The 23,744-nt window shown below is 43.1% G+C and overlaps 2 protein-coding genes across 3 annotated transcripts; one reads left to right on the forward strand and one right to left on the reverse strand.

Moving 5' to 3' along the window:
- Window positions 1-791: 791 nt before the first annotated feature.
- On the forward strand, window positions 792-16,788 carry LOC115111413 (glycine dehydrogenase (decarboxylating), mitochondrial-like). The gene is made up of 25 exons (XM_029637432.2): window positions 792-1,166; window positions 1,338-1,416; window positions 3,806-3,941; window positions 4,146-4,310; window positions 4,700-4,777; window positions 4,874-5,021; window positions 5,227-5,423; window positions 5,630-5,726; window positions 5,921-6,026; window positions 6,215-6,354; window positions 6,792-6,872; window positions 6,997-7,094; window positions 8,470-8,554; window positions 8,708-8,749; window positions 9,108-9,250; window positions 9,636-9,711; window positions 10,661-10,786; window positions 11,002-11,151; window positions 12,615-12,727; window positions 12,935-13,076; window positions 13,542-13,653; window positions 14,291-14,386; window positions 14,543-14,715; window positions 15,304-15,384; window positions 15,531-16,788. Exons 1-25 carry the CDS (start codon window positions 882-884, stop codon window positions 15,669-15,671), a joined length of 3,090 nt encoding a protein of 1,029 aa, XP_029493292.1. The 5' UTR covers window positions 792-881; the 3' UTR covers window positions 15,672-16,788.
- On the reverse strand, window positions 16,506-21,969 carry zgc:114041 (uncharacterized protein LOC574425 homolog). 2 transcript variants are annotated; one of them, XM_029637434.2, is made up of 5 exons: window positions 21,666-21,969; window positions 20,403-20,627; window positions 20,050-20,193; window positions 18,819-19,607; window positions 16,506-18,667 (listed from the first exon to the last, which is right to left on the reverse strand). In XM_029637434.2, the coding sequence occupies exons 2-5, from the start codon at window positions 20,611-20,613 to the stop codon at window positions 18,459-18,461; spliced, it is 1,353 nt and encodes a 450-aa protein (XP_029493294.1). In that variant the 5' UTR covers window positions 20,614-20,627; window positions 21,666-21,969; the 3' UTR covers window positions 16,506-18,458. The 2 variants fall into 2 exon arrangements, with proteins under 2 accessions (XP_029493294.1, XP_029493295.1); XM_029637435.2 differs by having other exon boundaries at window positions 20,403-20,483; window positions 21,666-21,967.
- Window positions 21,970-23,744: the final 1,775 nt, after the last annotated feature.

Here is a 23,744-nt window from a genome sequence, read left to right on the forward strand (position 1 = left end):
CCTCCAGTAATTTAATATAATAATTGTATAATATGTTGCAAACAGCCTCCATTCTCAGTTAATCTTTGCTCAAAGTATTTTATAATTGTTTAATTCAGAAACGTTATTGCAAAGATGTCAACAATTACTGAATATGGTCCAGATTGCCAAAAAAGGTAGTAAGAGGCTTGGCTTCAATGTGACCTCCATTCTATGTTACCTTTCTTACCCCTTCACAATTTCTATCATGGCACGGCAGGCACTATCCATCATGCAAGATAGTTCCAGCATTATATTGCTTTCAACAAATATTAAAAATACCTGGATAATTAAGGTACCCTACATCAACCAGCATAATAAAATACCTCCTGGTGGCCCTGTGAATATTATCCAAGGAGGGCACATGACAAAATAATGAAAATAAAATCATTGAGATAAAGATTTAAAACACATTTTGTACCTGATTGCACTGTTTACTTACTTAGACGATTCCCCTACACATGCACAAGCATACTGTATCGGCATGACGTTTCGAGCGCTCTTGCTATGGTCGTAAACATGTAATACATTTTAATTAATACAAAACACAACATCTTCGCTCCAACTGACAGCTAACTGGTGGGAGATGATGGTCGCGGGATACAAAGCAGCGGATTCGTTTTATTTACAGTGGGCGGGCACGTGAGAAAGTTCACTGCAGCTGTTTGACTGGGGCTCGTCAGCGCGTCAGCGACCTTTCTCTTATCGATTGGGTAGTTCTTTTTTAAGGGGCAGGCGTAAAAACTAAGCAGTTTGAAGTAGATGGCAGAGACTTTGGGAGAAATCACATGTCTGAGGGATTCAGTTGAGGGCGGCAGTGTGAAGGAGTTCTTTGAATAGCTTTTTGTTTTAGTGAGTTAAAAATGCAAAGCTGTGCAAAGTCTTGGGGGATCCTATTCGCCAAATCGGTGAATTCACATGCACCTTGCAGACATATATTTGGTCAAAGCCGATTCTTTGGGAAACTACAGACTAGAATCCAAAACCGCAATGCTTTTGTAACTGTCCGCGGTCTTCGGATGTCTGCAGTCTATGCTTCTTCCAGACAGATAGACAGAATACTGCCGAGACACGATGATTTTGCAGAGAGACATATTGGTCCAGGCGAACGGGAGAAAAGGGAGATGCTGGATGTTCTTGGACTTGAGGTAAGATTTACAAACATTTGGATAAATAGAGAATTGTTAGGACAGAAAGTAGGCTGTGTCGATCTAATGCCTTGCAGGCGCTCTTGCATGTTTCTTGTCATAAACAGCTGAACTTTCAACAATGTATATAGTTTTAGTGCGTTTTTTTGTGATCTATACATTGTTTTACAGTCAATCGCCCAGTTGATAGAAGATACAGTTCCAGAATCCATCCGTATTCAAAGAAGTATGAAAATGGATGATCCTCTCTGTAAGTTTCCATTCTTTCATCATCTTTAACAGCACGTGTTATTGTTGATGTGTGTGTGTTCTCTATATAGAAGCGGGATTTTATAACACGATGAGGCAATATTGCCTCGTGTTATAAAATTACGCTTCTGGTATGATTTTGTTTTTCCAGTGCGTTTCATTATTGTTGTTGATTTCCCCGTCAATTGTAATCTTGATTTGTTTTATTTATTTGCATTTATGTTTTGTCTGCCTATTTTGCTGGTCTGAGTTTTCTTTTAACATTGTAAATCAAGCCAAGCAAGCGACTGGCTGAAATGTAGGTTGCACTCCTATTGTGAAGCCCTCTTCACCGTTAAGTCTTCCTTTGAACATATTTGGAGTTGTTTTTGCGGAACTCAACGAGCAGCACCAATCTCCTGTTGGGAAGCCGATGCTAATAGGATGGCAATTGGAGTGTAAAGTTCAGCCTTGAGCTCCTGTCCCAAGTCCAGTTCAATCTGGTTATAGCGTTAACATTACATCACAGACGAATGACATGTGCAAACGAGCTTCATGGAATTCCTAATATGGTTAATTTGATGGGTTTTGGTATTCTTACTTTAATACATTTTTTTTGTTGCATTTAATAAGAGCCAGACGGAGTTTCAATCGATTAAGAGAAGTAGGAGACCTTTTAAATGTCTTACTATCAATAATAGTTTATTGCCTACAAAACACTCACTAGGCATATTTCCCTGGCAAACCCCTGCATTATTCCACCAGAGACTAAAGTCTCATACTGTTATCACTTGAGATTTACAAGTCTATAAAAATACTATTCTGGACAAGTACAGTACATTGTATTACTAATTTACCTTGTTCTGTGTAATGGGTTGCATTTATTCAAATCATTGTTCTTAAGCAACTGACACTATGGCCATTTGAAAACAGACAAAAGTATTGCTGATGACAATTTTCATCGAAGGCACATCAAAGATTATTCTTATTTTGCCAATATTCTCATCAGGCCACATTGATGATGCACTCTTAACAGTGACCCATCTCTACAATAATCAATGTAATACAAACTACTTGTTTTGGAGTGTCAATGTCATGTATTGAAACTCTCAGCTGTTAAAATCCCTAGTATTATTGCTGCATAATTTTGCATCAGTTCCATTAGTCATTGTTTTCACTATCCTGATATTCCAGCAGTGCTCAACATGGTCAGAGGAATAAGTCATTGGTAATGAAGGCTTGGCCTAGTGTACTTAAATACTACTGTACTACTTACTGATCAGATGCTATAAAATAACACTTACTGATCAGATTTAAAATAACACTTATCTGCTATTTGGGGAGTTTCCAACATTATTGTTATGCAAAATGATTGACTTAATATTCACAATGCTTAATAAGTAATACGAAGGTCGAGGGGGGGGTTCTAAGACCACCCTCGGTCACTCCTTTCTGTCTTGTTCTATTATGTAGCTAACCATGCTGAAGGAACAAACTGGAGGCTATACTGCTTTTTGCCTGTTCAGCTTTTTTTGGGGGGGGGGCTTGGTTTGCAAAGCCAGCAAGGGATTCTCTTCACAACAATAGATGTGCTGGATGGTTCTGAATCAGGCTTTTCTGATGCTTTGAGGAACTTTGGGACCATGGGAAAACTGTCCTCTCTAATGAAATGTGTAGCCCCCCCCCCACACACACACACACACTAAACCACTGGCCTCCACTACTGATAATGCTTTCACTTGTTTTGTTATTCATTGTCAAATGTTAGATTTCCAAACACCCTTCTCTTGTGCTGCTGAGTCATAAAGCAAGCATTTTTTAATGGATTTACAGTTAAATTCTTTGCCACCTAAACTCAAACTGCAAATGTTAACCTTTTTCTGATCGTATGGTGGTATACCCCATTAGAAATAACCATAGAAATGCTCATCCTGAATATGAGAGTACTTTGGGCACTCGATTCAGAGGGGTTGTATTGTCCATTCCTTGCTGAGGGCGTTGCTAAGCAGCGACGGCATGCCTGAGGAATTCCAGTGTCTAGGTGTATATTGGTTGATCTCCCCTACAGCACTGGAGAATTAGGCTAGATTACTAACCTTTGGGAAAGGGCCCATATGTTGCACATAATTGTCCCCTACAATAGATAGAAATATGATGCACAAATGGAAGTGCATTCTACACGCACAGAAATGTTGTATACAGTTCACACAGAACACGACACAGTGACGTGGAGTACACAAAGCTGTTTAGTGTAATTTCCTTTCCACTCCATTTTGACAGTGAATCTGATGCTATATGATGTTACTGCCCATTTGTTTGAGTGGTTTGTTCAGAAAATGTATGGGTATAATTGTTTAATGCACTTTTTCCTCAAATATATGTGATGCCAATTGTGTTTTCTATTTCTGCAGGCGAGAATCAAGTCTTGGAGCATCTCCAAAAGATTGCATCAAAGAACAAGGTGTGGAGGTCTTATATCGGAATGGGCTACTACAACTGCTCAGTGCCTCCAGTTATACAGAGAAACCTTCTGGAGAATTCAGGATGGTAACGGTCACTTTGGTATAAACTCACAAAAACAAAAGAGTTGTGATGTGTTCTGCATCTAGCCAAGTTGTATCCATCAGTAGAGAACTGATACTGTTTGATTGTGCTTAAGGTGCATATATGTATGGGCTTCTGCTTGTCATTAAAGCACTAATTGCTACATTGCAGAAAAATTCATTTCTCTGTGTCTCCTGTTCTCCTCAGGGTTACACAGTACACCCCCTATCAGCCTGAGGTGGCTCAGGGTCGCCTGGAGAGTCTGCTCAACTATCAGACCATGATCTGTGACATCACGGGCATGGCTGTGGCCAACGCCTCTCTGCTGGATGAGGCGACAGCCGCCGCTGAGGCCATGCAGCTCTGTCATAGGTGAGGGGAGAATAAACATAAGAGAAATAGTGGCTGACCATTAAAGGGTAGTTAATTTAGTACCGTTCATGTATAGGGTCTAGTTATAGTCTATAAATAAGGACCAGAGTTTCTCCTGGTGAGGTTACTTTTTCATGAAAAACTCCTGGCCCTACACATGTTAAAGGTGCACTATGCGGAAATCGCTTCTCCATTTCCTGGTTCCTAAAATGTGCACAATTTGTGACAAAACAAGCAAGTATAGTGTAGAGAATCATTGTATCATTGTACTTCTTAGACTTGCTTTAAATGAGAATGACAGATCTATAACTGAATTTCTATGTGGATTTGGTCAGGCTGCCTAAAAAGCGACATATTGCATCTTTAATTGTTTGTTATGTTCCCTACAGACAGAACAAGAGAAGGACGTTCTACATCGACTCACGATGCCACCCTCAGACGATTGCTGTGGTGCAGACCAGAGCCAAGTACGGACATCCTTCAAAGCTTCACTCAGACCAAGGTTAGAACTGTGTACTAAAAGCAGCATCCTCATTATGGGTGCTCTGATTGTTGACCAACAGCTACATCGGGGTCAAGACTGTGCTGAAGCTGCCTCATGAGATGGACTTCAGTGGGAAGGATGTGAGCGGTGTGCTGTTCCAGTACCCAGACACCGACGGCAGAGTGGAGGATTTCACTGCGCTGGTGGACCGCGCTCACAAGGGAGGGGTAAGAGAGCTGCCACGTCTGACATTGGTAGTAATGGTTTATTAACCTTGGATGCTATCTTAAAGTAAATGTGGGTTGGGGTTTGGTAGTGTTATTTTGGATTTGTTGCTCCTCGTTTGGTAGGAAAGGACCCCTCATTATGTGGTGATTCCAGTTTGGTGCCGAAGTGACTTGTTTGAAGACTCCCCGTCTCTCATCCCTGCAGGCTCTGGCTTGCTGTGCCACTGACCTGCTGGCCCTGTGTGTGCTGCGCCCCCCTGGAGAGTTTGGGGTGGACATCGCCCTGGGCAGCTCCCAGAGGTTCGGAGTACCACTCTGCTACGGTGGTCCCCACGCTGCCTTCTTCTCTGTCAAAGAAAACCTGGTCAGGATGATGCCTGGCAGGATGGTGGGAGTGACCAGGTGAGAGCCCTTAAGATTCACATGGGCCCTGTTCAGAATGGAAGTCAGATCTCTTGAGATTGTTCAATGTTGGGCTTTATAAACATGTTGATTGACTTCATAGAATTCTTGCTCACAGTGGAGAAGACTGAAATATACAGAATGCACATATACATAAAGACTATCTCAATGCACATTGGTTTGAAATGTCCCTTGTTTGTCTGCAGGGATGCAGCTGGTAAGGAGGTGTACCGTCTGGCTCTGCAGACCAGAGAGCAGCACATACGTAGAGACAAGGCCACCAGTAACATCTGTACTGCACAGGTACTGTACACCCCCACCCCTAATACCAACACTCTTTGCCCCAGGACAGGATTGTTACCTTAGTGTATTCATCTCTTATGAAAGTTTGTTTGTGTAAAAAATCTCAATGCAGTGGTTGTCTTCATTTATGAATTATTCATATTTATTTTTTGAAAAGAAAGTTTCTCACCTTCAAATGTATCGGTGTCTTTCAGGCTCTGCTGGCCAACATGGCAGCCATGTTTGGGGTGTATCATGGACCCCAAGGCTTAAAGCACATTGCTGAGAGGACACACAATGCTGCACTGATACTGGCTGAAGGTATGTCCTCTGACACCCTGACTGCACTGATCCATTTTTATGTCACAACTTTTACGATCAATCAATAGTTAGCTAATTTCAACTATAAGGGTGCGTTGAGAAAGACAATGGTAACATAGCTTATTTTCAGATTTACAAATGTATTCTTTGAGTTTTTAGAAATGTCTCTCTCCCTCCTTTTGTATCAGGTCTGAAGCGGGCCGGACACAGGCTGCACAGTGAGATGTTCTTCGACACGCTGAAGGTTGGCTGCAGTGTGGCAGCCAAGGACATCCTGGAGAGGGCTGTCCAAAGGGAGATCAATCTGCGTGTCTACAGTGAAGGAGTGGTGAGTAGTAACAGATACAGTTTGGGAACAAGTTACATACACATCCACCCAGTGTTCCCATGTCGTCAGAGTTTGTTTTGATATTTTAACCAGCGTGTCGTGATCGCGGACAAAATAAATGTATGCACGATGGCGCGCGCAGCCGGTTTGGGTTCTGTGTTAGAATACATTGTCATTAAAGCACACCGAAGCATAGATACACTCATATTAAGACCCCCTCCACAGAGCTCCACAGTGGCGGTGTCATAACCTAGCAGTCAAACAGGGAAATGGTTCCAATTGTTTTTGTAACATTCATTTTTCACATAGGGGATTTTAGAAACACTTCAAATAAGGGCGTGTTTCATTTAGGCTGACCCTGGCGTGATGTTTTGTTAACCATGTAAATCTCTCGGACAAGTTGACTTTTGGTTGAAGTTATTTATTTGTTTACCTAGTTAGGTGTGTCTCTGGATGAGACCGTGACGGAGAGAGACTTGGACGATCTGCTCTGGGTCTTTGGATGTGAATCCTCAGCGGTACGTTTGCTTTCAATGGAATAAGATAATGCATATATTCAGCATTGCTTTCTTAAGAGCGTGCAAAGGTCCGTCTTGAAGCCATAGGACAAATATCAAATTTAATTTAAATCTCAATTTACAGGAGCTGATTGCTGAGAAGATGGGTGAAAGGGTGAAAGGCATTATGGGTAGTCCTTTCAAGAGGACCAGCAAGTACCTCGTTCACACAGTCTTCAACAGGTTGGTCTGTTTGTAGCTGCTAAATATTACAATATTTGCCGTAATAAGGATGAGCTTGTTATGCCGTAACTGTTGATGACATGTGTTCTCAGTGATGATAGTATTATCAGTATAATGACACCAGACTGGTGAGAGACATTAGGTGACGTTCTGTGATTATTGTCTTTGTTGTCCCAAACTCAGATTGATGCTTGGTAGAATCATTCCTTGCACTGATAGCATAAGGTTGTTACACATGCAGTACCAGTAGAAAGTTTGGACACACCTACTCATTCAAGGGTTTTTCTTTATTTTATTATTTCCTACATTGTAGAAAAATAGTGAAGAGCTCAAAACTATGAAATAACACATATGGGTTCATGTAGTAAACAAAAGTGTTAAACAAAAATATATTTTAGATTCTTCAAAGTAGCCACCCTTTGCTTTGCACACTCTTGACATTCTCTCAACCAGCTTCACCTGGAATGCTTTTCCAACAGTTCCCACATGCTGAGCACTTATTGGCTACTTTTCCTTCAGTTTGCGGTCCAACTCATCCCAAACCATCTCAATTGGGTTGAGGTCGGGTGATTGTGGAGGCCAGGTCATCTGATGCAGCACTCACTCCCCTCCTTGGTCAAAAAGTTGCCCTTATACAGCCTGGAGTTGTGTTGGATCATTGTCCTGTTGAAAAACAAATGATAGTCCCACTAAGCGCAAACCAGATGGGATGGCGTATCGCTGCAGAATGCTGTGGGAGCCATGCTGGTTATGTGTGCCTTGAATTCTAAATAAATCAGACCGGGTCACCAGCAAAGCACCATCACACCTCCTCCATACTTCACAGTGGGAACCACACATGCAGAGATCATCCGTTCTCTTACTCTGCGTCTCACAAAGACACGGCGATTGAAACCAAAAATTGCAATTTGGACACATTTCCACCGGTCTAATGTCCATTGCTCATGTTTTTTGGCCCAAGCAAGTCTCTTATTATTGGGGTCCTTTAGTAGTGGTTTCTTTGCAGCAGTTTCGCCATGAAGGCCTGATTTCACAGTTTCCTCTGAGCAGTTGATGTTGAAATGTGTCTGTTACTTGAACTCTGAAGCATTTATTTGGGCTGCAATTTCTGAGGCCGGTAACTCTAATGAACTTATCCTCTGCAGTAGAGGTAACTCTGGGTCTTCCTTTCCTGGTTTTTATTATTATTATTCTACAATGTAGAAAACAGTAAAAATACAGAAAAACCCTGGTTTGAGTAGGAGTCAACTTTTGACTGGTACTGTATAAGGGATAATACAGGGTTTAAGCACTAACGTTTTAAAGAAAAATAACACATTAGGCCTAAAACGTATCTTTATAATCTTGATTCACTCCTATTCTTCATCCCATGCAGTTACCATTCGGAGACCAACATTGTGCGCTACATGAAACGCTTGGAGAACAAGGACATCTCTCTGGTTCACAGCATGATCCCACTGGTGAGTTATGGGAAAGCAAAGAACTGTTTTTTACTTCTTTTTTTTTTTTACTTTAGCATTTTTTACATGGTCTGAATACTAAAAACTTACGAACTACTGAAAAGATTTCTCGGCCAACGCCATTTGTAATATCCATTTTGTTTTCCATGTCAGGGTTCCTGCACAATGAAGCTAAACAGTTCTTCAGAGCTCATGGTGAGTTAATATCAGGGTTGGGGTCAATTCGGTTAGAAGGCAGTCAATTCAGGAAGTACTGAGATTGCACCAATAATTAAAGGGCTTTAGCTTGCAATGATTTCCCAATAAACTTAAAAGTAAAAGCTATTTATTCTAAGTTTCCATTTTTAAATTCAAATCAGTTCCTGAATTGACTCTTCGATTTGAATTGACCCCAACCCTGATTAATTAATATTTTCTTTCTCATCCTTATGGCGGTGGTGTTGTGAAAAACACTAGCTTACCTTAAGACAAAACATTGTACAAGTCATAAGGACATCGCTGACTGTCATTTCCCATATTTCTCCCTTTGTTCTATCTTTCCCACTGTTTTTAGCCCATCACCTGGAAGGAGTTTGCCAACCTTCACCCCTTCTGTCCCCTGGACCAGGCTGAGGGTTATCAGCAGCTCTTCAGGCAGCTGGAGAAGGATCTCTGTGAGGTGACTGGCTATGACAAGATCTCCTTCCAACCCAACAGGTAAGCCCCTCACTGACAGCAATATTCAGTGTGGGGTATTCATGACCAACTGGGATTTCAGTTTCCCAGACTCCTCATCCGAGCGTGATTTCCCTGTCGCCCTCTGTTACACATTTTATTTGATCATATATCTCAGTTTGTGGCTGATAACTATGGTTCCAAGTCCCCCACTTATCAGTATAAATGGGGCTGATGAAAAGCACATCGTGCTACATTGGCCTGGAAAGATAGCGGCCTGGTTGTTCAACTCTTATTCCATGCTTTTCCTTTACAGTTACTATGACGCTCATATAGACTAACCTTTGAACTCGGCACATTTTGATTATGCTGAGACTTCACTGGGAGCATGTCTGGTACATTAAGACTGTATAACCTCGTCTTTCAGTGGTGCTCAGGGAGAATACGCTGGCCTCGCGGCCATCAAAGCCTACCTGAACTCTAAAGGAGAGGCCCATAGAACAGTAAGTATGGTTCTGATGAAACTAAACACATATTTTATAGCACACATGCTAGGTCCTGTAGAATCAAAATAACCCACCCTTGGTTAATTGTTATAACATGTTGGGGTTTGCGTACTACAAATTACTTTAATTCATTTTCAGTCTGAATGTTTGCTGAGGTCACCCATTTCCCTGTAAACAACCTGTATGTAATACATAATACTTAGACCCACCTACAATCATTTATCACATGCAAAGCCATAAAGGGACTCATTTTAAGTACAATAACTTGTTTGTCAACATACATTGTATTGGAAAAGCTCTATCTGAAGAAGAGGGTTGTTTTTGATACTTCTACAGGAACTTTGAAAGGCCCCAAGTGTCACAATGTGCTGGGTTGAAGTGACTTGAGTACATCTGGTGATGGGAATATGATAGAACAGTGACCGAAGATAAGAATGCTCGTTCAAGTAGCTTTCCGGTTTTCTAATTTGGCCTTTATTTTTTAACTATTATAAGCACTTCTTTGATAGTGGTGTGAGCTCTTGAAACAGTCAAGGTCCACAGTTGTGCAAATAAGGGACAGAAAATACCACACTGTCTGGAAGTTACTTGATTCCAAGATCCCATATTTGGTGTTTTTTGTGAACTGCAAGTCATGAGCAAAATAGATTGAGCTCAGTTTGTTTTTCCTGTTAGGGGGGAAATGTAAACGTTACCCAACAAACACACAGGTCTTGGTGACCTTGTGTGACAATATTGCAAAATGTCAAAATAAGTCTCCTTATAAAAGGGATAAAATAATTTGAAGACTTATTTTAAATAATGTATGATGTCAATTATAGATTTGTGCTTCGCAATCTTAAGACTGTGTGATTGCATATCTAATGGTTGATTTGTTGAGTCTTAATTCTCTCTTTTACTTTGATGGTCTGAGTGCAACTGTTTCTGATATTTTCCTTTTGCTCAGGTTTGTCTGATTCCCAAGTCAGCCCATGGTACCAACCCGGCCAGTGCCCAGATGGCTGGCATGAAGGTGCAGGTGGTGGAGGTGGACAAGGATGGCAACATTGACATGGCAAATCTCAAGGCACTGGTAAGAGCTGGTTGGAGTGATTCTGCTAATCTGATTCTATTAGAGTAGCCTTTCAATCTAACCAGCCGCACTAAAAAAATCATTGAGGAACATGATGGCCCGACAGTCAGGTCACTCACTATGTACTGGTAGTGTAATTGGCAGTCAATTACCCCCCCTTAAAAGTGGACTGTCATGTTGCAGAGTCACAGACTAACACATTATTCCCCTCTCAGGTGGACAAACACAAGGCTAACCTGGCAGCCATGATGATCACGTACCCCTCCACTTTTGGTGTGTTTGAAGAGAGCATTGATGATGTCTGCAATCTCATCCACCAGAACGGAGGACAGGTCTACCTGGATGGTGCTAATATGAACGCACAGGTGAGAGAAAAGTATAAGCTGTGTACTAAAACTGTTGAAAGATCTGTTTTGGTAAAAAAAAAAAAAAATTGGGTTACTTATCCAGATGTTAATTGAATCATGGACCCATTATTTTAATATTGAGTCATATTACAGAAGTGTATTTGAAAGAACCTTATGAAAGTATGTATATATTTTTTACAAGTGTCTCAGGGATTGCACTATTCTACAGCGTATGGTTGAATATTTTCAGTATTTTACAAATGTTCCGTCCTGAGAGTAAATCACTTCTCTCCGGGTAAGCCAGTATTTCCCGCCAAAACAGGAAGTGCCATTCTAAAGCATAAATACACTACCTGGCCAAAAGTATGTGGACATCCCTTCAAATTAGTGGATTTGGCTATTTCAGCCACGTCTGTTGCTGACCGGTGTATATAATTGAGCACACCGCCATGTAATCTCCATAAACATTGGCAGTAGAATGGCCCATACTGAAGAGCTCAGTGACTTTCAACGTGGCACTGTCATAGAATGCCTCCTTTCCAACAAGTCCGTTTGTCAAATTTCTGCCCTGCTTAGAGCTGCCCCGGTCAACTGTAAGTGCTGTTATTGTGAAGTGGAAATGTCTATGAGCAACAACAGCTCGGCCGCAAAGTGGTATGCCCCACAAGCTCACAGAATGGGACCACAGAGTACGCGTAGTGTAAAAAAAATGTCTGTCCCTGGTTACAACATTCAGTACTTAGTTATTAACTGCCTCTGGAAGCAATGTGAGCAGAAGAACTGTTCGTCGGGTGCTTCATGGAATGGGTTCCATGGCCGAGCAGCCACACAAGCCTAAGATCCCCTTGCGCAATGCCAAGAGTCTGCTGAAGTGGTTAGTTCCAGTGAAGGGAAATCTTAACGCTACATTATACAATTACATTCTAGTGAATTCTGTGCTTCCAACTTTGTGGCAACAGTTTGGGGTAGGACGTTTCAGCATGACAGTGCAAAAAATGAGGTCCATACAGAAATGGTTTGTCAATCGGTGTGGAAGAACTTGACTGACCTGCACAGAGCCTTGACCTCAACCCCATCGAACATCTTTGGGATGAGTTGGAGTACCGACTGCGAGCTAGCCTTAATCGCCCAACATCAGTGCCCAACCTCGAATGCTCTTGTGGCTGAATGGAAGCAAGTCCCTGCATGTCCCAACATCTTGTGGAAAGCCTTCCCAGAAGAGTGGAGGATGTTGTAGCAGCAAAGGTGGGACCAACTCCATATTAATGCCCATGATTTTGGAATGAGATGTTCCCTGAGCAGGTGTCATGTAGTGTATTTGAGCTATTCAATTGGAATATTTTTGAACTCAGGTCTAATTCATTTTACCCCCAGAGTACAGTAGCGCCCTCTTCTGCAAATGAGTGTAACTTTGGAGAATTGCCTTTCTACCACATTGTCATCACCGCTCTCTCCTACCTGGTCTGCTCTCTACTCTACAGGTGGGCCTGTGTCGTCCTGGTGACTATGGATCTGACGTCTCTCACTTGAACCTCCACAAGACCTTCTGTATCCCCCACGGAGGCGGAGGTCCAGGGATGGGACCTATTGGAGTGTAAGTGAATGCACATTGATGGGCTAAGCACAAACTCAACCTGCCCAAAGCAGATCTATGTCTGGCCAAATCCATTATAAATGTGGAGTTTTTTTTCTTGGTCAGGAAACACTACTCTCACTAAGTATTAGTGCAAAAAAAAACAATTTTTAAAAAGTGGATAAGTAATGACTTTTGACTTCAAATGGAGTTGTGTATGTTAAACAGGAAGGAGCACCTCGCCCTGTTCCTGCCTAGCCACCCAGTGGTCTTAATGTCAGCAGGCAACATGTCCAGCTCCCTGGGTACCATCAGTGCTGCCCCCTGGGGCTCCAGTGCCATCCTGCCCATCTCCTGGGCTTACATCAAGGTCAGTACTACATCTATCCTAAGAGCAGGTTGACGTTTGTCATGAATATTGGCTTGGAGGAAGAACTGAGTGATATCTGCTAGATTGGCCAGATGCAAAGTCAATATTGGCTATATTGTGAAAATGTAATGGAAACCAAAATGGGGTTTTTGGTCTTTAATTTAAGGTTAGGCATCAGGATTAGCAGTGTGATTAATGTTAGGTTTAAAATCAGATTCTATGACTTTGTGGCTATGCCAGCTTGTGACCACTGCAGAGCTGCCTCCAGTATACAAGTCATGACATTACATGCCAACATGCATCTTATGGTTCAGTGCCATGGAATTTCAATAATGATAGATTTGTTAGAATAGTGTTATTCAGGATACTCAAATTGTCTTTCTAGGCAAATGCAGAGAGAAAACATGCAACTAAAGCAGCGACAACATGTCGATATAGACCATGACCTTGTATCCTACTGTGTAGATGATGGGAGCCAAGGGGCTGGTTCACGCCACAGAGGTGGCTATCCTGAATGCCAACTATATGGCCAAGAGACTGGAGAGCCACTACAAAATCCTCTTCAAAGGCAGGAAAGGTGAGTGGTAGTTCCTATTCACCCCATATGGCAGCGTTTTCCAAACTAGGGGTCATGACCTTGTCGGATTTCTTGATTTAAAAATGGGGTCGCGAGAAACTAATGTGCCATTTAGTTCATAGAACCACGGGTACATGAGTAATCTTTTGATATCCGCTAAAAGCGGTCGGGACAAACAGAGCGCTCTGTTTTACTTCCTACAAATGTGGCTCACATTTTTGAACAGTTGGAGCTATAAGCTATTATGACCCCATTCCTGAAAGCTAAGACTCGCAGGAACACGTACGTGTCTTTTTCCCTCTACGATATGCACAAGCTGCACAGGACTTAAAACAGAGTGGACGGGACCAGTCACCAAATCTGACTGGAGGGAAAAAGAACACCATCACTGAAAACACTGATCTTTTCTACACAGAAGATCATACAATTATTGCCAGATGATTTTCTTAGATTTTGTTCCTAAACTTTAATACCTTTGCATCTGTCACTTGGAACCACATTCCATTTGTAATGGACGGTCACACTCCCAAATAAAAGTAAACATTTAGCTTTTGATTACATCACTTTATAAAGTCCTTCAGTAATTAGCCAACACTAGCAACATGTTGCTTTAACACAGATTTGTTTTGGTCCACAGGCTTTTGTGCTCATGAATTTATTTTGGATGTGAGGCCATTCAAGAAATCTGCAAACATTGAAGCGGTGGATGTGGCGAAAAGGCTGCAGGATTACGGTGAGCTGGAACACACTGCATTAACGGATAGTTGGGCACTGCTGAAAAGTCAACATGGTCCACTTGTCTCTTACTCTTAAGTAAAAAAATTAGGAATCGTTTTATTGAATTTACCCGTGAGCCTTCTCATCCCCCTGTGTGTCTAACCTTGGTCAGGTTTCCATGCCCCCACCATGTCGTGGCCCGTGGCAGGAACCCTGATGATCGAGCCCACTGAGTCGGAGGACAAGGCAGAGATGGACCGCTTCTGTGACTCGCTGATGGGAATCAGACAGGAAATAGCAGATATTGAGGAAGGCAGGATGGATGCCCGCATTAACCCATTGAAGGTACGTCACTGGCCTGACTCAGACAACTAACAAATTGCATGTCAAGCCATGTAATCAGCTACATACAGTGGTCATTAAACTCATAGCAATTTTACTAAGTCAAATCGGTGTTAGTTTCAAAAACAAAAATAACTTTAGATGTTCATACAGGTATACTGTATGCCAAGTATATAACAGACAATTTCAAGACAAATCAGTCAAAATTCAAATACATCATGGTAGGCATTAAAAGTGATAAAAACTACTGTACAACCTGTTGACATCCTCTGAGGAAATGGCAAGCATTTTTGAAACTGTCTGTTTTGAGATGGGGTTTCTGAAGTGTAATTATTTTTTATGTATGGTTTGGGCACATACGAGAATAGGACGAGTCAACATTATTTGGGGTTGGAGTTTAGAGTATGAACTTAAAAAGCAAGATTTTCACTAGACTGTTTAAGAAATACCACTGTGATATGGACAAACTTTTATTATAGTGTTGTTGAGCATAAATCTGTGCTTTTAGTGGTGGCACCTAAACTGTAGCATGAGTTGCTTTACGTCACCAGACCAGCTAAAATAGGTGTTGACTGGGGTCTGTGTCCACAGATGGCACCTCACTCCCTGGCAAGCATCACCTCCTCTACCTGGGACAGGCCCTACTCCAGGGAGTATGCTGCTTTCCCCCTGGTGAGTCTTCCCTCTGGAAAACATCACACTACCAACTCCACTAAAAATGGTTGTTTTCATGATTCATGTGAATGTCAACATCTTTACACCTTACTCTTTCTAATAACAAACTGTTAACAAGGTAAACTCACTTTCCCCATTTCCAGCCATTTGTGAGGCCCGAGACCAAATTCTGGCCATCTATATCCAGGATTGACGATATCTACGGTGACCAGCACCTGGTCTGCACCTGCCCCCCCATGGACGTGTATGAGTCACCATACGAGGAGAAGAGAGCTTCCTCATGACAAACGTCTCCGTTATACCAGTCATCACACTTCCAAATTCTGAAAATCCATTGAGTTGTATCGTCCACTGTAATTTCTGTATTTCAATGTGCCTCGACTCTTTTCTGTTGTACAAATAGTTGCCTTGACTCTCCCTTCATGACGTTTTTATGCTCTAAAGTAGCGGGCCGGACTGACACGTAGATCAAGTTGTAGGGTTTGTTAATATTTGCTGTGTTCTGTGCATGAAAATGTTTAAAATGTGTATTGACACTTTTGCCTAGTCACTTATACTAGTCTTGATAGGAATTATGGATAGTTTTAATGATCTTTAAGGAAAATAGTTGTATTGAACATTGTCAATCTTTTCTTGTTCAGTTTGAAGTAGACTTCAGTCATTTATTTTCCACATAAGGAAATACTGCCACCTAGATGTGAATGTTAAACACCAATAACGTTCTCACATGATTTGTTCTGAGACACTAATACATTTGGACATTAAAATATTTCCATAACCGAGACTAAGGTGACATTGAAGAACATCAATTTATCAAACTAATTGGGCCTTAAGTATTAGTTCAAAGAATGACTTCAGTTCTGTCTATGGACATGGCATGAGAACCCCAAGGAAGTTCATTCCTTTTGTTAATCCTATTGGGTGATCATCTTTCCTTAGCCTCAAATACATTGACTTACTGTACAACTGGGAACAGTTGTGGGTGCACGACTTTAAAGTGCTGTGGTGAATATCAACGTAAAGATTGTTAGACCCAAAACAGAACTTGTAAGAGCTACAGCCTGTATGCGTGATTAAATTACACATCGACTTGTGATTGAGGTCATTTTTGCAACTCATTCAACACCATGTATGAGACTCGATTTGAAGAGCTTGCAAACTTGAGCATCAGTTCCAGTCACACACCATTGTTCTCACAAATGACTAGCATATGCCTTGGTCTGGTTAGTGTGTAAGTGAAATGGTAGCAAATCAACTTCAGGATCAGAGGAGAGCGATTGTGCCCTAGACAATTGACTCAACCATTGGGATAAAAGGTGCAGATTTGTGCCATTGTACAGCCACCATTTTTTTATTCAATTGCAAAAATAAACACTTGATGGGTGCAAAAGTACCCTTGTATTTATGTCTTGTGATATTTGGGGGGGGGGGGGGGGGGGGAAATCTAGTCTAGGCAATATCACAGTCAAGTGTTTTAACTTGCAACAGCTGCATGTAATTTGTTGGATTTTAAAGTTGGGTGGTTTCATTGCATCCAATGGCAGTGAAGGAAGCTTTAAAAGCCACAGAACACATTCAGCTTTTGAAACAGACTGATCATTATTTCAGAAACACCATTATAAGGGGAGGACTAAATGGTGTGGCAACAGTTGACAACCTTTGATGTGGATGGAAGGAATTTGCACAACCATGAAGCTTGATATACTTGAATAGAGTCTATTGAAGATAAGGCACTGGTGATATGTGAAGTGCTGAGCCACAGCACCAGTTCTAGATTGCCATGTGCAATTTTCTATTGTGTAAAGGGGATAAATAACATTGATCATTAACTCTATAGCACATGACATTCCAGTTAATGTATGGGTAAAACGGCACATCGAAAGTACTTTACTCACTTTACTCACATTATGTGCCTCAGCATAGGTGTTAGCAGCAGGTCTAACCAAAAAACATTTAATATATGCATTGCACCAGATATTAAAACAAAAATAACTTTAGATGTTCATACAGGTATACTGTATGCCAAGTATATAACAGACAATTTCAAGACAAATCAGTGAACATTCAAATACATCATGGTAGGCATTAAAAGTGATAAAAACTACTGTACAACCTGTTCAAACATATGTAAACGGGGAACTTCACAAATGGTGAATGACCAGGTATAATGTCAACACCCTCCATTACTTACTCCTGTGACGCTCTACACCATTAGAGCGAGACCAGCTGCGCTTGGCCCGCGACTGGAAAATGCTAGCTGACATTGGCCGGCAACTTGTGTTTCCTCCGGAGATCGCAACCACCACCCTAAGACCTGACATGGTGCTCTGGTCCCGTTCACTCAATAAGGTCTTCATCATTGAGCTCACAGTACCCTGGGAAAACTCAGTAGATGAGGCTTATGAGCGAAAACATCTGCGCTATGCTGATCTAGCTGCCGAAGCACGGCATCATGGCTGGAACACAGAAGTCCGACCAGTGGAGGTGGGCTGCAGAGGTTTTGTGGCAACATCTACAACCAGACTGCTTAGAGACCTGGGAATTAAGGGCCAGAGTCAGCGTTCGGCAATCAAAGCTGTATCAGAGGCGGCAGCAGTCAGTGGCTCTGGATGAAGAGGAAAGACCCCAGCTGGGCCCCGAAGTGAGAGGGCCAGGAGGTATGCAGTCAACAATGCTAGACTCAGGGAGGAGGACGCCCCTGCCATGCATAGTCCCATGGGATGTTGGCTATCAACAACAAGGCAACTCCTATGACTAATTGGGAATGGGACGCAAGCGTAGGATTGATCACCCTGTCGCTGGCCGCCTTTGGGGAGGGTGTATAGTGTGAAAGGCCGAAACACCCTAGGAACCAAAGGTACACTACTGACGATGCGCTCCCCAAATTTCACCACACTCACTGTTCATTAACTCTTGGAAGTGCTTGCACAAAGGATAGTAACATCTCATCCTGTGTTCTTGGAATCATATAGATAAAACCGTGACTTGGTGATACAAGCTCAGAATGAAGCCATCCCAAGAGCTCATGAACTGCAAACATTAACTGCAATATCCCCTGAAACAGAGTAACATTATTTGCAGTTGCTCTCACTAACAACCAGCTTCACTCCCATCTTGTAGGCAAAGGCCTGAGTGGCCTCTAGCTCGGTTTCACTTGGAGAGGCCTTCTTCCGCTCGACAAGTCGGTCCACCAGCACCACAAACACACCAGATAGGATGAGAACCAATCCAGACAGGTAGAAGCATGCACCAAAGTCTTTGTCCAGGTCAACCAGCCAACCTGTGCAAAGAGAAGAAATTTGAGCCCACAAACTGCTGCCCTGGATGAAGAAACCAGTAGCTTCACTGATTAAAAGCTTAGTTCATACAAAGTGAAAATAGGTGCAATTTCAGTTAGTGCATATCAACATTGTAACTTCACCCCATCTCACCTGCAGCAGGTGGACCAATGAAGCCCCCGATACTTCTAAAAAGCATGAAGAGTCCCAGGCCGCTGTCGAACCCCTCCAGGCCCACTATGTCCACAATAGACGTCACATGGATGGCTACAACGCAGCCAAACAGAAAACCGTAGAGCGAGGAGAAGACCAGAAGGACTGAGTAGTCCTTGCCAATGGGCAGCAGCAGTAGCACTACCCCCAACATGGTGACAACCATTGTCAGCAGTTGTAAGTTCCTCACCAGCCTCAGGTTGGCCAGCCAACCACAGGCCAGACGACCAAGCAGGTCAGCCAATGCCAGCACAGACAGGATGGACGCCGCCCAGTAGTTCTTCAATCCCAGACTGGTGGCATAGGGAACCACAAATAGAGGTGGGATGAAAAATCCTGCAGCAGCGAAAATGGCAAACAGGATGTAGAGCAGCAATTCTGGTTTCCTTAGCAACGTCCACTGGAAGCTTAGCTTTTTTGGTGTCGGGTCATCATCAGCTTTGGAGTCCTGGTGGTCGTCCTTATTTGGCTTTGTGTGATTATGGGGTTTGGATTCAAGAGGTCTCATGAGGGCTCCACAGACGCAGAGGTTGAGCTGAAGGCTCCCTATGACCAGCAGAGCTCCCTGCCAGGTGTAGACCTCGATGAGCCACTGGAAAAAAGGACTGAACACCATGGCGAAAACACACTCCCCGGAGCTGGCTATGGCGTACGCTATGGGACGCCACTTCAGGAAGTAGTGGCTCACTATGCTGTTGGCTGGTAACCAGGAAAATGAAAGTCCCAAACCTAAAAATAAAGCGAAGATAAATCTAGGCTCTGTGTTGGTCTGTTACTAAATGTAATACATGTGTATGTGCTCACATTTAATGAGCCAATATAGCTAAATCAATAACTACACCAAGTTCAGTTACAATGTGTTCTGGTTGGGGTCACAAGGCAAAACTCATCAGGATTGTTTACCCTCAGGGATGACCATTTCAGTTCTATTTTCTCAAACTCCTGAAATCATAAATCACTTGAGGTAATGCCTTTTGTTTTCCTCTAACTGATTATTTTAACTGTACTGGTACAGTAGGTTTTATGGGTTGGTGTGGTGATCATCGTCTCCTGTGATTGGTCATCGACAAAAAAAAAGAAGTCACTTTATCACCCTGGGAACACACAAATGTAAACCGTTCTTAAAAGTAACATTTTTTTTTTCACCCACTTGGGGAGCCCTCAACCCTACCTTGCAGTACGCCTATGCTGAGATACATCCATGGAAGACTGAGGTCGAGAGACGCCAGGATCATCCCTGAAGCACTGAGGAGCCCTCCCATCATGATGACTGCCCTCTGGGTACAGTGCATGCTCAGGACACTGGCAACTGGGGCTGAGGGGAGGAGACAAATTATTACAGGAACCAGAGTGGATTGTTCTAGTGGTTACTACAACAAAATGTCAACCTGGTCTCTAGTTGCTTGAGCAGGTTTGTTTATTTGGCCAACTTATAACGCTCTATAACCATGCAACACATTTCAGTTGAATAATGAAATAGAAGTTAAACTGCAATGTAAACAAGACAAGTTTCCCCTCACTTACCTCCCAAGTGAAACATGACTATCATAGTGGAGGTGACCCATGAGGTGGTGCTGGTGAGGACTCCAAAGTGGTTCTGGATCTCTAGGAAGAATAGGCCGAAGTTCTTAAGGACGCCTGTAGTGAGGCCCATGATAAAGAAGGCTGAGGTGACCACCACCCATCCATAGCCCCCATCAGGGGGGCCACCGGCCTTCATACCAGGGCTCTGCATCACAGCTCTACAGCCTTCGAAGAACATATGTACAGTAGGCATATGTTCACTGCTGCAATGTGGTCAGTAAATGGGTGGATCCACCACTTTATTTCATATAATTTTGACATCGTCATAAAGAGCACATGTTCAATTTAATAAAAAACGAATCTTGCCCCCAAAAAACTGTAGATATTAAAAAAAGGCACTCAATTTAATATAACAGGCTTTCAAAATGCAATATTTGCGCACAATTTCTACTTAATGTCAAAGACATGCAAAAGGCACTCATTTCGTGGACACAAATACACTTAGTTGCAACCTGGTCTCAGAGCATTTGTATTATTCTGTATGTAAATCCAACACGCTCCATTTAGTATGATATGTTACATTAGACAGATGGTTACTTAATAAGGCAAAAACAAAAGGAGGGTTGGACATATACGAAAAGTCTAGCAACCCAAAGGCTGAGAGTTCGAAGCGCATCACATGCAACTACTTATCATGTTAGCTAACCCTTCCCCTAACTAACTCGTCACCTAATACTTAACCCTAAAGCCTAGCTAACATTAGGGAGCTAGCTAACGTTACTCCGCCAGCTAGAATTAGTAACATATGTTTAGCCAATTCCTAACTTAATTGTACGTTCTGCAAATTCCTAACATGTTATCTGTCTCGGATTTACGTACAGAATAATACGAAATGCTCCGAGACAAGGTTGACATCGAGTATGAAACACTTTCTTAGAGCTTCAGCTTGTCTGAGCATGATGACCGTTTCTGAATATTAAGTCGTGTCCATCCGCGCTCTAAACTCACAGCTTCTCGGTTGTTCACGCGAATGACCGCACGTAGTGGACTTGCACTGCAAACCAAGCAATGACGATCCGCACCACTTGTGATACAATGCATCGATCCACAATATCTATTCTTCCTCGCAATGAGATAACATCAGTCACTTGCATCATGTCTAGTCATTCTGCCTTTTTTATGTCTAAATTGACAGTATTTATCCTGCTAACCGTTCTGAAAACTCAACGCAAGCATGGAATAAAGAAATTGAGTATCACTCACGACTGGATCGTAGCCTCCTCACTTCCTGCTCTTCTCCTCCTGGTTCATTGGGAGATATTGCTGTTCTCTTCTACCGGCAATATCGTCATTTCTATTTCAGCGCGGGATGGTCTTCTATATATACATGCCGGAGTTGGACACTCCCCTTCGAGCTCATGCTCATTATGTAAGTCACGACTCTAGTATGATCTAAAATAAGGACGCGCGACAACGCAATTCTAGCTCCAGCCTGTTTATTCACCTAAACCTCACATGTCCTACATAGGTACGGATACCCCTAAGGGACATCCTACTACATCTTCCCCTCTCCCATGAACAAGAACCCAACATGCATAACCACTGAAGCATAACTGAAATGCAATTTGGAAACCAGTATTATTCTCTAACATGCTACTTCCCATCCTGAAACAGTATGAAAGCATTAAATCACACAGTATGAGCATTAACTTAGGTACAGTCTATTTTTGCTGGATATGGTCCCCAAATGTATGTTTTCTCTTCACGTAACATAGTCTTTCAGCCACTCTGGTGGCTTCACATCCCGTTTTGGGCGCGCTTGTGGCTCTCTCTCCTTGGTCTCCTTGGCCTCGGTCTGTGTGGCTAGTAGATCTGGAAGAGCTCTGAGGTGTGTTTTGTTCCTTCATACCTCTTCTGAGCCTGTGTCCACCACATAGGAGTGTGGGGCATCCGCTTTCCTCAGCACTATTGCTGGTGTCTTTGAGTTTGTAATCCACACACGTTGACCTTTGGTCAGCTCTGGCCTCTCCTTAGCACGGGGTCTCCGATTAAAGTCTCCAGTTTGCGTTTGTTTCAGACGTTTGTCCCTCTCAGCGAAGGCCTTCCTGTTAGGCCATCGGGGTTTAAGCTGAGCCGGCGAGACAGGCAATGGGGAACGCAGCCTCCTGCCCATCAGGAGCTCGGCAGGCGACGGCCCATGATGCAGTGGTGTAACTCTGTAAGCTAACAGAGCCCTGTATGGATCCTTCTTCTTTTTCAGCAGTCCCTTGACTGTTTTCACAGCTCTCTCTGCCTCACCATTACTCTGTGCATGGTAGGGGCTACTGGTCACATGTATGAAGTCATATTCTGCGGCAAAAGCAGAAAAGGAGCTCGCAGAGAACTGGGGAGCGTTATCGGTAACCAGGACCTCAGCGACCCCTTGCCTGGAAAAAATTGACTTTAATCCATTGATAACACCAGCTGATGTGGTTATGGGTTTCTTTGCTATTTCAATGTATCTTGAGTAGTAATCTACCACTAGCAGATAAGTGTCATTTTTCCAATAGAACATATCCGCCCCTACCTTTTGCCATGGCTGTTTTGGCAGCTCCGTTGCCATCATCGGCTCCGGATGACAAGGTTGACATTTTGTACAGACCTCACACTGGGCCACTAGCTTGGCAATCTGAGTACTCAGACCAAGCCACCACACTGACTGTTGAGCCCTCAGTCTGCATTTGGTTATCCCCATGTGTCCATCATGCACTCTTGTCTAGCATTTCTGGTTGTAGAGTCTCTGGGATAACTCTCCGTTGTCCTTTCATGAGAAGGTCTCCATTACAGTGGAAGTCACTTTGGTGCACCCAATAGGGCTTCAGCAGCTGAGGCAGTTCCTCCTGCCTGGGCCATTCCTTTGGTGCACCCAATAGGGCTTCAGCAGCTGAGGCAGTTCCTCCTGCCTGGGCCATCCCTTTGGTGCACCCAATAGGGCTTCAGCAGCTGAGGCAGTTCCTCCTGCCTGGGCCATCCCTTTGGTGCACCCAATAGGGCTTCAGCAGCTGAGGCAGTTCCTCCTGCCTGGGCCATCCCTTTGGTGCACCCAATAGGGCTTCAGCAGCTGAGGCAGTTCCTCCTGCCTGGGCCATCCCTTTGGTGCACCCAATAGGGCTTCAGCAGCTGAGGCAGTTCCTCCTGCCTGGGCCATCCCTTTGGTGCACCCAATAGGGCTTCAGCAGCTGAGGCAGTTCCTCCTGCCTGGGCCATCCCTTTGGTGCACCCAATAGGGCTTCAGCAGCTGAGGCAGTTCCTCCTGCCTGGGCCATCCCTTTGGTGCACCCAATAGGGCATCAGCAGCTGAGG

The sequence above is a fragment of the Oncorhynchus nerka genome, linkage group LG27 (assembly GCF_034236695.1).
Source record: "Oncorhynchus nerka isolate Pitt River linkage group LG27, Oner_Uvic_2.0, whole genome shotgun sequence".
In the NCBI taxonomy this organism is placed as follows: domain Eukaryota; kingdom Metazoa; phylum Chordata; class Actinopteri; order Salmoniformes; family Salmonidae; genus Oncorhynchus; species Oncorhynchus nerka.